Raw genomic sequence first — 14,901 nt, forward strand, 5'->3', positions numbered from 1 at the left:
TTCTTAGAAATGATGAAAATCCTCTAGAAGGGCACTTTTCTTAGGTGGCAGTGTTTCTCTTCACAATGGGAAAGGCATATGCTCTGTGCCATGGAATACTGCCACAGGGACGATTGCTTTTACAAAGTAATGTACATGCACATCCCATCTTACATTTTGTATCAAAACACCATTTTTGACCACTTTGAGAAAAATCTGATAAAACTAAAAACAAAGCAAGATTACAGATGGATGAGAAAATCACTTTTTGTATTTTCAAGATCAGTACACTGCCATCATGATTTGACAATTGCTCTGAGTTTGGCTTTGGAGGTGATGTTTTGGCAAATGCTGGGGGTATTTTCTGAGATTATAAATTTTTAGAAAACATCTGCTTCGTGTATATTTTTATTCGTCTCATTGCCCTATTTTTGGGAGTTCTTAATTTCAGAAAATAACTATTGAAAAAGCAAGGCGCTTTCAAGCCTTATAGGGCTGCTCGGATGTGCGTTTCCGTAGTTGAGTCAAAAATGCACATCCCCGCAGACAGCGGGGACGGCGGCCGGTGCAGCGGGACGCGGACGGGTAAGGAGTGCTGCCCGGGGTCACCGGCCTGGGGACCGTCGCGACGGGGGGCGGCAGCGTGCGGTGTGCGCCGCAGTGCGCGGCTTGGGAAGCCTCCTCTGCGCTCTGGAAAGCCGCCCTGGCTGGAACCCGTCCCGGATCCCGCGGGTCCCGGATCCCGCGGGTCCTGGGTCCAGCACGTCCCGGATCCCGCGGGTCCCGGATCCCGCGTGCCCCGGATCCCGCGGGTCCTGGGTCCAGCACGTCCCGGATCCCGCGGGTCCCGGATCCCGCGTGCCCCGGATCCCGCGGGTCCTGGGTCCAGCACGTCCCGGATCCCGCGGGTCCCGGATCCCGCGGCTGCGCTGGGGCTCGCGGCCGCCAGGCGGCGCCGCCGCGCAGCACAGGCCGCGCGTGCCCCGTGAGGCCCCGCGGCGCGGCCATGGCGGAGCGGGACGGGCCCGGGCGGGCGGCGGGCGGCGGGAAGATGTCCCTGCACAGGTACGGCAAGGCGGCGGCAGCGGCCGCACGGGCTTCGGGAGCGCCTTCCCCGGGGCTCGGCGGGTGGCCCTGTGCTCTGCAGCTCCCGCACGGGTGAGGCCCGGCCGAGCGAGGGGCTGCGCGCTGCCTCCGCCCGGGGCTGAGCCTCCCTGGAGCGGTGATGGGCAGCGGGCACTGCGGAGATCCCGCGGAGCAAGGAAAGGAATCCCTGTTCAGAATAACGCCCCGTTTCTGGTTTGCAGTGTTTGAAGCCCTTTTTTGCGGTTCTTAGAATGGCTTTGTGCTGCTAAGTCACAGAGCTCTTGAGGCGATGGTATCGCTGGGTTTGTCCTTCAGGCCCTCGCTGGCAGCAAACAGCGAGCACGTGGTGGGGAGAGGAGGAGGAATGGGTTAGGGCTGGCGTTTATCCCCTAGGAGTTGAAAATGGTGCGTTTGTGCTGTTCTCGAAAACTTTACTGATGTGGGGGAACTGTCATTCCTCTTTTCTGTTTGTCAGATTTAAAATAAGAGTGATGATTATTTCGAAGTCTTACACATTGTGCCTGAAAGGTTCCCTGACTTTGGAGTTTGCCCTGTTGACAGCCAGAAGTTGTTTGGCTGACCATGTTGTCATGCTCTTTTTGTTTCAGTGAAAAAAATGGGATGTATTGTTCAGGGTTTGGCGTGAATCCATGAAATTTAGTTTCCATCTGCCTAAAGCTGGGAGTATTATAAACCAGCATGGTAGAGTGCACAGTACAGGTGATCAAAAGGAGAAAAGCACAGGCCACAAAGCATAAGCTGATAAAGGCTTGCTGTATTTCCAGCTCTTCAGTTAGCATGTGGGTTTTTTTTCTTTCAAGCATCTACAGTGTTTTAATATGCATTTGTTTGAAGATACTCCCCATAGCTTGTGTTGTTTTGTCTGCCACCTTTCCTAATCCAGGATATTTGTATTTTCTTTTTCTCCTTTCAAGGTGCACTTAAAATAGCTTCTCCTGAAAATACTGGTGGCCTAGAGCCTGGTTTTTGAGCAGGCACTTTCACAGGCCAGTCAGGTGCAAAAATGCTGCCTTGTTGAGAAGTGTTTTTTACTTCTTTCAGGTGTGAAACCTGTGGCAAAGAAGAAGCTAAGTACAGATGTCCACGATGCATGAAATATTCGTGCAGGTATCTGTTATCTGAACTAAATAGTTTCGATTATTTTCCCCATTCATGTGATGAACATGTTAATTCTTTTTTTTTTGTCATTTCAGCCTGTTGTGTGTAAAGAAACATAAGCTTGCACTGAGTTGTAATGGAGTCAGGGATAAAACAGCGTTTGTCTCTGTGAATGAATTTACTGACTTGAACCTTCTGAGTGGTAAGAACATACTGTGTGTGTTCTAAAACTCCCTGGTTTTACTAGGCTGGCACAACATTTTTCTTTGTTCTATTTAACCTTCAGATTATCGTTTCCTGGAAGATGTAGGAAGGACAGCTGATGCTGCTGCTCGACATTGCATTGTGCATAGTCCAGCAACAAAAAGACTTGTAAGTTTTTGATTCTCCTTTTGCTCTGTTGGAATTAGGGTTGGCTACCTTTGAATTCCCACTGAGTTAGTCCCAGTCCAGATTCCAGAGCTGGTACCTGTCTTATGAAGGTATGAATGACCCTGCAGAAATCAGTAGAAGTCTCTAGGTTATGCAGCAATAGTATTGATGGCTACATCCAGTTGCCTGGAAGAAAAGATCACTAACATTTCTTAAAATTTATGTATGACCACTGATGCTGTTGGATGATAGATGTGTGTTAAGAATGTCTGAATGTTTGTTTCCTTACGCCTCCACAATTTGAATTTTTAAGTACACACTTCCCAGGTAAACAGTGGATTTATTAATCACCTAAAAATTGTTATGTGCTTCCCTATATACCAAATTAAGACAGCTGGAGCTCTTCGAAGATTAAATCTGAGCAAGAATAACATAAAAAATAGCCTTCTAAGGGAGAAGGGGTTTTTGCTGAAGCTCGTTCAGCAACCAAACACACTCCCCAAAATAAGAACAATGAACGAACAAACAAAACCCAAAAAAGCCCAACCAGCTCTACTCCACAATATTTTGATTCATTGATAAATCACAAAAAAGCATCAGGGCCATTTTGTTTTCTAGTCTTGTGAAGATATCTTGAAATATAGCCCTAAACTCAGCACTCACATTGATGACAGAATAAATTCAGAAGACTCCAGCTTCCTCTCTTGCTGGAGTCATAGTCCATGTGTGTGTATTTAGCACCGTGATGTCCTGAAGACATGTGCTGAAGATGGTGAGATGCTGTGTGGGTACCAGTTTTAGGGGTGTGGTACTGGGCATGTTAATGGGATGATGCCCTTTGTGCTACCTTCAAATCAGAATTTGGCAGTGGCTGGGATGGTGCTTGTGTATCCATTCTGCCAGCAGGTTTGTAACCTGAAAAGCATCCTTGTGGTGGTATTACACCCACAGTGGTCACACTGTGACTTTCATGGTATGTTAAAGAACTTTTCCTATGAGGAGATTGTTGGCATGTTCTTTTTTAATAGTAAAAAAACTTATGAAAATGTTTCAGAGAGTTTCTAGGCTTAGTTAATTTTTTTCACTCAGGATGGTTTTTTAAATCATGTAGAGTATTTCATTAAATATGGCCTTTTCTGTAGTATTCTCATAATTGTCAGCCTTCTATTGTTTAATTTTCAGGGGGTTTATATATTCAGATTTTTTTAAATGTTTTTATTATATTTTTGCCAGTTATACTGCTTGAGGAACAAAGCTCGAGGGTGTAATATTGAGCTAAAAACACTGCCTATTGGATTTACAAAAAGAAGAGAAAATTCTACCACCTTCAATTCCGTGTGAGTCTTCAGTTGGTTACAGTCAGCAATATTTTGAGCATATAATGATGAGAATTTGAGTTCATACCAATATGCTTGCTTTAAAATCTGTTAGATACACATTTTTTGCAAAAGCTTTTTAATATTTCATGTTTTCATGTTTCATTTTGTTTAGGTTCTTTGAGCTCGGTTTAACAGCTTACATATTTCATGCTTTATTTTGAAAAATGCTAACACTGGGTAATGAAACAAAGGATCAGAGCTGTTGTGGTCTTTTCTTTTAATTAACACTTAGGTTTTTTGCTGGAAAAAGAAAATGCTTCTTTGAAGGTTTTATGATAGAGGATTGATTGATGTAGAAAGCTTGCACAAATCCCTGTCTCTGAAAAGGCTGACTTCAAACCTGAAGAGGTGCTTCAGTACCCAAGTTGCGTTCTGTGGTGGGAGTTGCTGTGCTGGAGGACAGGAATGTTTGATACAGCCCAACTTAGACAAGTGCAGACAGATAGATAGAAATTCAGGAAGCAGGCTAAGGAAAATCTAAATATTTCTTCCCTTATCCAGTCTGTGATTTTTCTCTGATATCCAGAGATTGTATTTTAAAGTATTTTCACAGTGAAAATGAAAGAAATTACGAAGTATTTCATTGTGACAGGAATCAGGTCTACAGTCCAGCTCAGTGGTATACTGGGGTCAAATACAAATGCCTTCTGAGCATCTCACAGCAGTGACATCCCTGATGGCTCATATCCCTGTGATGGCTCCTTTACTTGTTTTGTTCTTGGTCTCAGTTTTGGTGGCAGTTTGTGTTTTCAGGATGTGTTTTCCCTCTGTTCTGGGAGCTGTGCACTCAACAGTGTCGGTCTCTGGCTGGCCACCAGAGGTCTGTCTCTGACAGAGCAATAACCCACCTGGAAACTGCTCAACACACCCACCTGGATCGTGTAGGCTGCTCTAGGGAAAAACACAGGCAGGTTTGGTTTTGCACATAGAGTAGATTTTAGCAGAAGTTAGGCATCAAATAGATGTAGAAGCATAAATTTAAAGTTACATATTTTACCAGTTCTGTTAGAGAAAACCCAGACTGAACCAATGGAAAGAAAGGATATCTGAGGTGTTTTCTCCTCCCTCTGCCCTAGATTTATAGGTCTCCTTTCAGAAGAGACCAGGCCAGTCCCAGACTTTGCAGAGGTTGTCTTCCTCTGCACTGACTTACCTGTCTTTGGCTGCATGCTCTACCTTATGCAGATCCCTTTTACTAATCTCATGCTGGAAGAAGGCTTAGAGCTGAGCTTCACTTTATTGGGGAATTTCCTCAGTGTTACGTATAAAACAACATAAACACACTTGACAAGTACAGGGTAAGGAGCAGCCCTCAAGAGCAAGTGCAGGAAGCCCAGGAATGCTGGGGTCAGTAGGTGAGAGGACAGAAGGGGCACAGACACAGGCAGCTTTGACTCTGTTAGGAAGATCCTGGACATGGTACAGTGCTCTACTGACAGACATTTGGCTTCGTGTACGGTTTCCTTTTTCCTCTAGAAAGCTTTTTTGGATACACACTGAAGTGTAGCTTATGTTGAGGACAAATTACGAATGGGGCAAGGAAGGTGACTTCTTGGCAAATAGGCATGGAAATATTTCACAGGCTTTCTGGTAAAATGCCTTACTGGTTGGTGTCATTCATAAAGTCCTGGGGAACTTTTGTTGTTGCTGTGGAATGGTAGCTTTTCTGGAACTTTTACATCCCACCAGAAAGGACTTGATAACGTTATCTGTCCTGAAGACATAGGAAATCACTGTCCTTTTCTTGCAAATGCTGTCCCAGGGTATGGAATATGCTCAGTGATTATTGCACAAAGGATGTATTTCCTCTCTATTGCTGCTACTGTTATTCACACAGCAGTGGGCTATTAGAATTCAGTGATGCAGATTAAAAATTAACACCAGGTTTTGGGGATATTTTGTTTGTTTGATTGTTTTTTGGTGTTTTGATTGTTTGGTTTTGTTTTTTTAAATGGTATGTTCTGCCTGCTCTGTTTAAATGGGTTCTAAGGAATCAAGTTTGGTCAAACCAGTGATAATCAGGCATTTAGCACCTGTGTCATGGGACTTCATGACAGCCATAACATTTTGTTGAATATCACATTGAAAAGAGGTAAAGCTGTGCAAATAACCATATATCCATTATATGGGCTTAGCACCTGACAGTCATATATCCATTATATGGGCTTAGCACCTGACAGCATCAGGGTCTGGTGTGTCCCTCTCCTGTAGATGTGAGCCCCTTCTCATGCTGTTTGTCAGTCAGATTTGTGGACAGATTGCTCCAGAGGGTGGAGGCTGGAAGCTGCTCAACATCTGTGCGTGGAAAACTGAGAACAGGCTTCTCCCATGTCCTCTTGACACTCTCCCTGCAAGCCAAGCTGTTGGGCAGTACAAGGCAGGAATGAGAGTAGTCCAAAACTAGGAAGTACAAGATGTATTCTTGTGTCATCCCCTGCCCGTGCCAGCGCTGGAGGACACATCAGTGTTGTTTCGATGTGTTAGCCAGACTCTTCATTTCCTGGATTCCATGAGTTTGTTTGCTAAATCTGATGTTGTGAAAGCATACGTGCCAATGCTGGGCAACACATGGATTCAACTGATGTGTAATATTGAATATTTAGGTAATGGAGGGTCATTAGAAAGTAGTGTCTGAGTCCAGAGTGTGAACTCATGGTGTGTCTGACTTCTTATTCATAAATTATTTTTGAAGTGCTGCTTCACCCTACATTTCCTGTGGTGCCCTTATTTTCAATACAGCTGAGAGTTTCCCACTGGATACATTCTTCCATGGAGTTGCTGAGGTGAATTGCTGGGATAGAAAGCCTCTGGAAAAGGGTGGAGGGTGAGGCCAGGCTGAAACTGAGGGCAGGAGCACCAACTGGGAAGCTCCAGCCAGCAGGTCAAATGGGAAGAGGGGAATGAGCTTGCAAGTCCATGGCTCCTGTTCCCTGGCAGGAGATGATGTAGTGAGACACAGAAATGGGGCAGTGCAGTTCCCTGAGCTCTGCAGCTTGTGCTGCCCTACTCCAGCCCTGCCTGCTGCTTGCACTGTCATAGACATCCCCAGCCAGCTTCTTCCACAATCTGTTCACAGCATATCTCCCAGAGAAAATCCTTTTTACCTCTTCTCCCCACCAAGAGGGGCCAGAGGTCTACAAACCTCTCTTGTAGCAGGCATGCTTGCACCTGGGAGCATTTGGTCAGAGGGATATATGTGGGAGGAGGAAGTTGTACATTACCTCATCTCTTTGATGTAATTGTGAGAAAAAATACAGTGTGGAAATAGGGGATTAGGATAATCTCTTTTAGGAGATCATTATTGTTACACTTTGAAGTACACCTGAAAGTTCTAAAATGTCAGCTCTAATCCTTAGCTAAGTAGAGATAATTAAAATTATTGTTTGAAGTGTTGATTTTGAGAATATAGCAAGGAGTTTTCTGAGCTGGGTTTTGACTTAATATAACACCACTGGAGTTGTTAAACTTGAATTTAGTTGTTACTTAGTACATAGGTTTGCTTGCTTTCTTGGACCCATGAAGAAGAAATTAAAGTTGCTAAAGGAAGTCAAGGAAGTCAGTATTATCCAAAACTATACGAGCTGAATGCCCAGTACTTCAATTAAACTTCAGTGCATTCTGAGAGAGTACTGGGTATTGTCAGATGAAAGGATAACTGGTCTGACATTAAACTTCATGTCCTTTTAATCACTTGTATGAATTCAAAATGAAAGAGACAGGAAATACTACAGTATTTGCACTTTTGACATAAGACATCCTGTATACTAATACTTTAAGAATACTAGTTGCTAAATTGAAACAGAATCATCAGTGAATCACTATCTTTGACAGGCTGCCAGTGAAATACTTCTGTAGAGCCAGAACTGCAGTTGATAACTTAAGATGTGATGAATTTAGAATTTTTGTCAATATTTTAGTTTGCATATATATACACACACATTTTAAAACACCTTCTAAACATGTTTAAAACAGTTCTACTGCATTCTAGACAAAACTGAGAGGAAATGCTCAGAGGAAGCCTAGGTAAGAAAATTAAGCTTTATGAGATATTTCATATATTTTTAAAGAAATATGTAAACATTAGACACTTCTAGAAATCTGCCAGGGCACTTAACAGGTATATCCAAGTCCAGAATCCTTTGTAGATCAGTCCTTTAATTCCCAGCAGCTGTACTGTCTACGCAGTTTTTTGAGCATTTTTTAAGGTACTGCTGTAACTGTAAAGGTGGTGAGAATTTTTGCAGTTGTTCTGAGAGCCAGCTGGAGGAGACATCCACTTTGTATATACTGCTGCTGTCTTTGTAACATCAGAAGTAAAAATCTTTCCATTGTTGCTGTGAAAAGTTTTTAAATTATCTACATGTAGTTCTGGGGCAACTACAGTTGATAACAAAGGAAATTCTTGGAAGTTTTAGGAGAACTGAAAGGTAGATAGTCACTTTTTGTTGAACTGTAGTTGTGAAACAACCTGTGCAATCCTGAATATATTTTGCATCTACATCTCATGCAAAGAGAGGGGTGCTTGGCTCCCCTTTTCCCTCTGATCCATTTCCATGCTTCTGAAGTAGCCAGAATAGGAGATGAAACCAAGCAGTGCAGGGATGGGCTATGATGCTGCTTTTACTGACATCACTGATGTGCTTGTGCTTCGCCTAGGTCTCTGCTGTTTGGTAGTTTTGTAGTCAGTGCCTTGGTATCCAAAAAACCGGGGCACTGTTGGAGGGGCATTCCATGGCAGCAGAGTGGCATGGAATGCTTCATGGAGTGAGCTGTTACCCCAGTGCAGATGACTTATTCAATTAGACATTTTCATTTAGAAAATGAAAACACTACATGTCCGTTGCATTTGAAGGAAATACTACCCCAGTGAGCCATAATGGAAAATTAAGTCAGTGAGATCTGGAGCCAGGATATCTGACTTTGATCAGAACTTGTTGTTAAGCAGCCTTGATAGCATCTACAGCTGACATCAAGTTCTCTGGGCACACATCAGTGATGGTGAGGGAGGCTTCACTTCAATAACAGGCACCCAGCAGGTTGTTTTTCAAGACTTCATTATAGTGAAGAGTATGAGGCTATTCCTGTTCCAAGCTTCTTTTTTTTCTTGCCTATCTGTCTTGCCTTCTAGCCTGTTCCTTAACTCTCTTGCCTCTTTCTGCTTGCCATTTACTTCCAGACATCAGTACTTTGAAGAGGGATAAAGTCATTAATTGCCAGTTATGGTATTAGTTTGCTGAGAAAAAAAATTAACATGTCTGTTTTTTCAGAGTGGAACTTTTTGATGAGAAATGAGCTTTTTAACTTCAGCTTCCCTGATTCACTTTCTGTGCACTATTCTATAGACTAGATTGTGCCTGGAAGGAGCAGGGAGGGCGGAAGTCTGAGAACAATCCTCTAAGCTGATTTTACAGCTGCAGTGATGAGCTGAGTCTGCCTCAGTGAGCCCACAGGGAATCAGTCTTGCATGTGAAATGAGGATGTGCTGTGTGACAAACGTTTAAAGACACATGTAGAGTGTTACTAGCAACAGGTAGCAGATAGCTAGAAGTTCTTTTTGGAGCATTTCTGTTTCAAGTGCCTGTGTTAGAGACAGTCCTGTGGGCCATGTACATGTTTCTGTGAGCTGTGTCATGGTTTGTCTCTCTCATGATTTGGCTGTCTTGATTTAAAGGTCAAAGTGTCACAGAAAGGGTCACTTAGAATAGATGAACAATGGCCTGTTTGAAATAATTGTGGAAGATGGCGAGTTAAATGAAAACATGCTACCAAGCCTCTTGTTAGTTAATAACATAGAACAAATACCTCATCTGAACAGTCCGTATAAACATTTTAATAAATGTGCCCATCATAAGTGTTTCCTTCAGCTAATTTTGGTGACCCTATTTCTGTGTCTAAAGCTTACTAACTTTTACTAGTCTCCCTGGTAAAGTGCTTTGAAATAACACCATTCCGTGTTAAATGGCAGATATTAACATGTCTGAGAGGCATCACAAGGGAACTGAAGTGGTTACATAACCTTATTGATATTCCAGTTTGCTCTGTGTGTATGGTAGCATTGGTGCTTCCTTCAGCTGTCAAGATAAGAATTGCAAAACCTTGTTTTACTTACCTTGCAAAAAACTCCCAAAATTCCACTCAATGGTTTTGAGTTATTTCAAAACATTTTGCAATTTGGTAATTTAAGACTATCACACCAGTCTGCAGAAAAGCATAAAATTCATGGGCCCAAATACAATGGTTATTGTGGTTATATATATGCTATATGATTAATAATGTTTTCTGTGTTACACTCCAGCTCTGGCCGTACAATCTTCTTACCTCTTCCAGACCTGATGTTCTCTAATTCCACATTCTCATTCTCTTCTTTAACAAACATAAGCAGAAAGAAGGGAGAAATCACAAGGCATGCTGCACAACTCTGCTGAGGCACACATTGCTCTGGGGACCCTTGACTTCATTAATTTGTTTTATTCTAATTATTACTTTCTTGGAGATGGGGGTACCTGCTTGCTCTTTTTTTGATAAATACTAATGCATCTGTTTTTACTTATACTCCAGAAAGTATAGTTCAGCTGTAAAGCTCCCTTTTCTCCTAGGAACAACTAGGTAAGGGAATTAGTTGTTTAATAAGCTCAATTTATAAAAAGTGCTTGCATTTACAAATTGATATCACAGTCAATTGATCTTAGCAACTAAGTTTACTATTTTGCTAGTGGATACATGCACACTCCTCTCTGCAGCCAGCTAGAACCTGCTGGATAATGTTTCATTTGCCTGATAAACAAATTAAACAACGTGTTGGAACAACACCGTGTTTACTTTTAATTGTAGACCAGAGTCTTTGCATAACTGAGGATGATTTTCCTGGATGCAGTGATTCATCTTAATAATGTTTTAAAAAGTAGTTAAAAAAAAGACATCATTAGATGTCCCTGTGCTTCACAGGTGTTTGAGCTCTGGTTTTTAAATCTTTGCTGTTTGTCATGAGTGTGAATTTTTGAACCAGAGCAAAAGACCAGGAACCTTTTAGATTGTGCTTTCTCTTAGGGAATTCTTTTAGAAAAGTTTCTGCAGATTTTCTGCTAATGAGCAAAAAGGCAACTAGAGACTGCCTGATGTAGCAAAGCATTCTCTAGAAGTACTGCCTGAGATGATGCTGCTCTCGAGCCATGCTTCAGTAGCTTCTGTTCTCAGGTATTACTTATGCTAGCACCAAAGGGGAGGTGGGTCTTAAAAATAAGAACTAACATATAGAAGAAAGGAATGTGACATCACTTGGTCTCTACCAGAAGTTTTATGATCTTTCTGTAAAATGTTTGTTCTTTCTAACTTCTCCTATCCGTGTTATGTCATGGATAGAAGGCAGCTTCCTTCCCTGGCCATGACATATTTTCTGTTGAGGCTATATTGCTGGAAAATGTTGAGTCCCCTGTGTTCTGTAGGACCTAGCCTCACCTGGGACTCTTGCTATTATTGTTGTAGAGGTTTGGTAATCTGTCCTGGGTGATATGCTAAAAAGCAGTTTCCTTTTCTGAAATTAAAGGGCAGCTGGAATATACTCACTTTTAAAATGTGAAATACTGTTGATCAGTTAATTGGTGATATCTTACTATATTTGTAAGGAACAGATTTTCATTCCATGAAGATTTGAAATTGAGCAGGATGTGGGAGCATTTCATCTTTCAAAGGACATCTCAGTTTCTCTGCATGCCCCTTTTACTCTTTGAAGCCATTCAAAATCTTAGCCATGTATTTTCTTCTGCACCTATGCTGTAGGTTGCCAAGCTTTATCACAGAAAAAAAAAGGTAGTTGTTACCAACTAAGCCTAAGAATATGCATTTCTTTTTGTTTCCAGGGAGAACAAGTTCTACTGGCATTTGAAGCTCATATTTCCTCACTGTCATGCTGAATACACTTTAAAAGGGTATAGAACTGTAAAAAATATTTTTATAACGTTTAAATTAATCTGCTGTAGTTGAACTGCAAAATATTTTGATCAGTTCTTACCAAGTTCTGTTATACAAGGTAAACTCAGGTATTAATTTTAGTCTTAAATAAAAGGGCATTTCAATCTAAAAAATATTGAAAATTGTGTAGTGCTTTTCTCTCTGAAAGCTAGCAGACTTTTCAAATCAGGCCTAATGTATGTTAGTTCTTTTCTCTGTGTAAATAGAGAGTCTGTATATTCATAATAGTAATACCCCTCCACCTGACATACTCTCTTCTCATGGAGCAGATGTTCAGCACAATTTGCAGCCCCTCCTCACCTGCACTCTGGCGCTGACCTTCATACAGGGTGAAACGTTTGCTTTATAAGAAAGTCCACAAACATGTTTTGAAAAGGCAAAAAGTAAAGTTTTATTGACAAATGTTTCTCCTTTTTTCCTAGCCTGAAGGGAGATGAGAATTATGTGCTTGTCTGCTCCTAGGGCTGCAGGAACAGCATGTTTCTTTCACAGGGTTAGAAACTAGAGATATGCATCTGTTTACTCCTCATAAGTGCCTGTGAAATCCCAGGGCTGAAACTGAGATAAAGCTACCCATATCTGTGCAGTATTGATACACATTTATGATCCTCCCATAAACTACTCAGCTGTGCCACTGTAGCATGCTAATATCCAGCTTCCTCCAGGTGACTCACAATAGATATTTGTGTACATGATGAAGGATGTCTCACATGCTTGATTTTTATCTTTGCTGAAAGGGTGCCTGACGATAAAACACTTGCTGATATCCTCAAGCCATACATTGATCCAGTGGAGTCAGATCCTGTAGTTTGTCAAAGGTGTGTATTCAGTAAGTTTCCTGCCTAGTTGATCTAATGCACTAATAAAAGGGAATGATTCTGAATACATGGCTTAAATTAGCTGCACTATCAGCTTGCAGAGCTGTGTTCTCAGTCAGCAGTACATCTTTAATTCCTGTGACAAAAACCATCCTAACATTCACCAACCAACTAACCCTGGTGTCCAGCCACCAAATTTAAACCAGCAAAAATTTAGGAAACTGACTCACGGCGTAAAGACTAAATAAAACAACTGTAATTCTGAAAAATGTAGTAATTAACTTCAGTGGAGGTGACAGTAAACCTTCAGAATAATTAGAAACACATGCTAATAATTGCAACCCTCATTATAGAAAACACCTAATATGTGACGAATTATTGTTTTAATTAAAAAAATACATTATTTTGGCTGTTGACATGCATAAGAGATCAGTCTCATATGGATCACAGGTAGAAAAGTCATTGTACATCACTTCTGCATCTTTACGACTTTCTTTTCAGATTAAAAATCTATACAGCATCTCCTCAATCAGATGTACGAATTTTAATGAAAATAGAAAACAGGAGCCGAAACTCTATCAGGTAAGGTGGTTCTCAGTTTATGTGCTTACTAATTAAAATACCAAGAAGATTTAATATGTTTCTTAGTCCTTAATATTACAGTTGGAGATTACATAATCTCATGGATTAAACTTCAGTGAGTAATTACAAATGGATATAAAAAGGATTTGGCAAAAATGCTGATTCTTTGTCTTTTAATATGTCAGCATTGACATTTCAGTGCAATTACTGAGTGAGTGTGCCTGTACCTAAACTGCTTCAGCAGCAGTCCATGCCAATGTAACAGGGCACAGGTTTGTGTTAAAATGCTAAATAACTGTATTGACCCACAGAAATGCATACATCCATTTCTTTCTGGAAGTTATGCTGTGGATATGTTAACCTCCCAGAGGGAGTTGAAGTGATGATCAAGGAGAGTTATTTTTTAAATTAGTGCGGCAAAAATTATGTGTTTATCACAATCCAGTCACTGCATTTGAAATTACACATTTTTCTCAAAGTTACTTGCACATCACTCTTCATGTTACCATATTTCTGGGTGTGGGCTTTTATGTCTTCAGAATTCAGACTTGTGCAGAATTGTTTTCTTTGTTTTCAGAACAGACAGTAATCTTGAACTTAAAAATTGAGCTTCAAAGAAATATTTTTTGCTAGTATAAATACCATTCTGAACACTCCACCCTGTTGTCATTGTTACTGAAAAGGATATGTATCAGCTTAGTAGCACAACTTACTGTGGTTCACCAGTGGTTCCCAGTTAGGCATCTGAAATTACATTCTTGTCTTCAAATGTAACAAATATAAATAATATGCTTCCTTAAAATATGATACATTATTTCTAAGGGGGAAATAAGGATATATTGTAAGAATTTTAGCTGTAATTTAGCTTCCAGTTTATGCTGGGGATTTTTCCCAGTAATATTAAAAAATGTGTAATGTACTTTTCAATTCAAATTCAAGTGCCAATTCTTAATGATTTTGATTGATTTTTTTTTTCTCTTTGCAATCCTTATTTGATATATGGCTGTAACATTTGCCATCAGAATTGCCAGCTAGAAACCTGTTGTTTTTAAGTGAATTTGAAGATACAGAGCCCTGGTTCTTATATGCAGGGAGAAAATATGAAAGGCTTTGGGCTGCCCAGTACCCTGTGTCTGAGTGTTGTAAGTGTGGGAATAGTGAATTCTCATTTGTGGACACTGAAATTGTAAGGGACCAGCTGTTTCAGCTGAATATTCAGAAGCCCATGAATCCTGATGGGTTTCATCCCAGAGTACTGAAAGAGATATTGGATGTTATGGCAAGACCCCTCTTGATCATGTATTAAAAGCCTTAGGGTCTGCGGAGGTCCCTGTTGACTGGATGTCATGTTTTAACCTAGCTAAAGACAACTCAGTTACTCACACAACACCCCACATCCCCAGAAAGGGATGGGGAAGAGATTGAGAAAGTAAAAATTGAAATTCTTGTATTGAGATAAAGATGGTTTAATAGGACAAAAAAGGAAAGGATGAGCAATGATAAAAAAAATTTGAATATACAAAACAAGTGATGCCCAGTGAAGTTGCTTGCCCTCCACTGACCAGTGTCCAGCCAGTCCCGAAACAGCAGCCCCCAGC

At 41.1% G+C, this 14,901-nt stretch overlaps 1 protein-coding gene across 1 annotated transcript in view; it reads left to right on the top strand.

Moving 5' to 3' along the window:
* The first annotated feature begins 482 nt into the window (after positions 1-482).
* The window catches only part of ZNHIT6 (zinc finger HIT-type containing 6), a 32,528-nt gene continuing 18,109 nt past the window's right edge, over positions 483-14,901 (top strand). Inside the window, exons 1-9 of the mRNA XM_068199172.1 lie at positions 483-564; positions 678-1,044; positions 2,128-2,193; positions 2,280-2,386; positions 2,471-2,556; positions 3,790-3,893; positions 11,792-11,860; positions 12,641-12,721; positions 13,223-13,303. Of these exons, the coding sequence (XP_068055273.1) occupies positions 483-564; positions 678-1,044; positions 2,128-2,193; positions 2,280-2,386; positions 2,471-2,556; positions 3,790-3,893; positions 11,792-11,860; positions 12,641-12,721; positions 13,223-13,303 (1,043 nt within the window). The remainder of the gene's footprint in view (positions 565-677; positions 1,045-2,127; positions 2,194-2,279; positions 2,387-2,470; positions 2,557-3,789; positions 3,894-11,791; positions 11,861-12,640; positions 12,722-13,222; positions 13,304-14,901) is intronic.

This window comes from Anomalospiza imberbis, chromosome 9 (genome assembly GCF_031753505.1).
Source record: "Anomalospiza imberbis isolate Cuckoo-Finch-1a 21T00152 chromosome 9, ASM3175350v1, whole genome shotgun sequence".
In the NCBI taxonomy this organism is placed as follows: Eukaryota; Metazoa; Chordata; class Aves; order Passeriformes; family Viduidae; genus Anomalospiza; species Anomalospiza imberbis.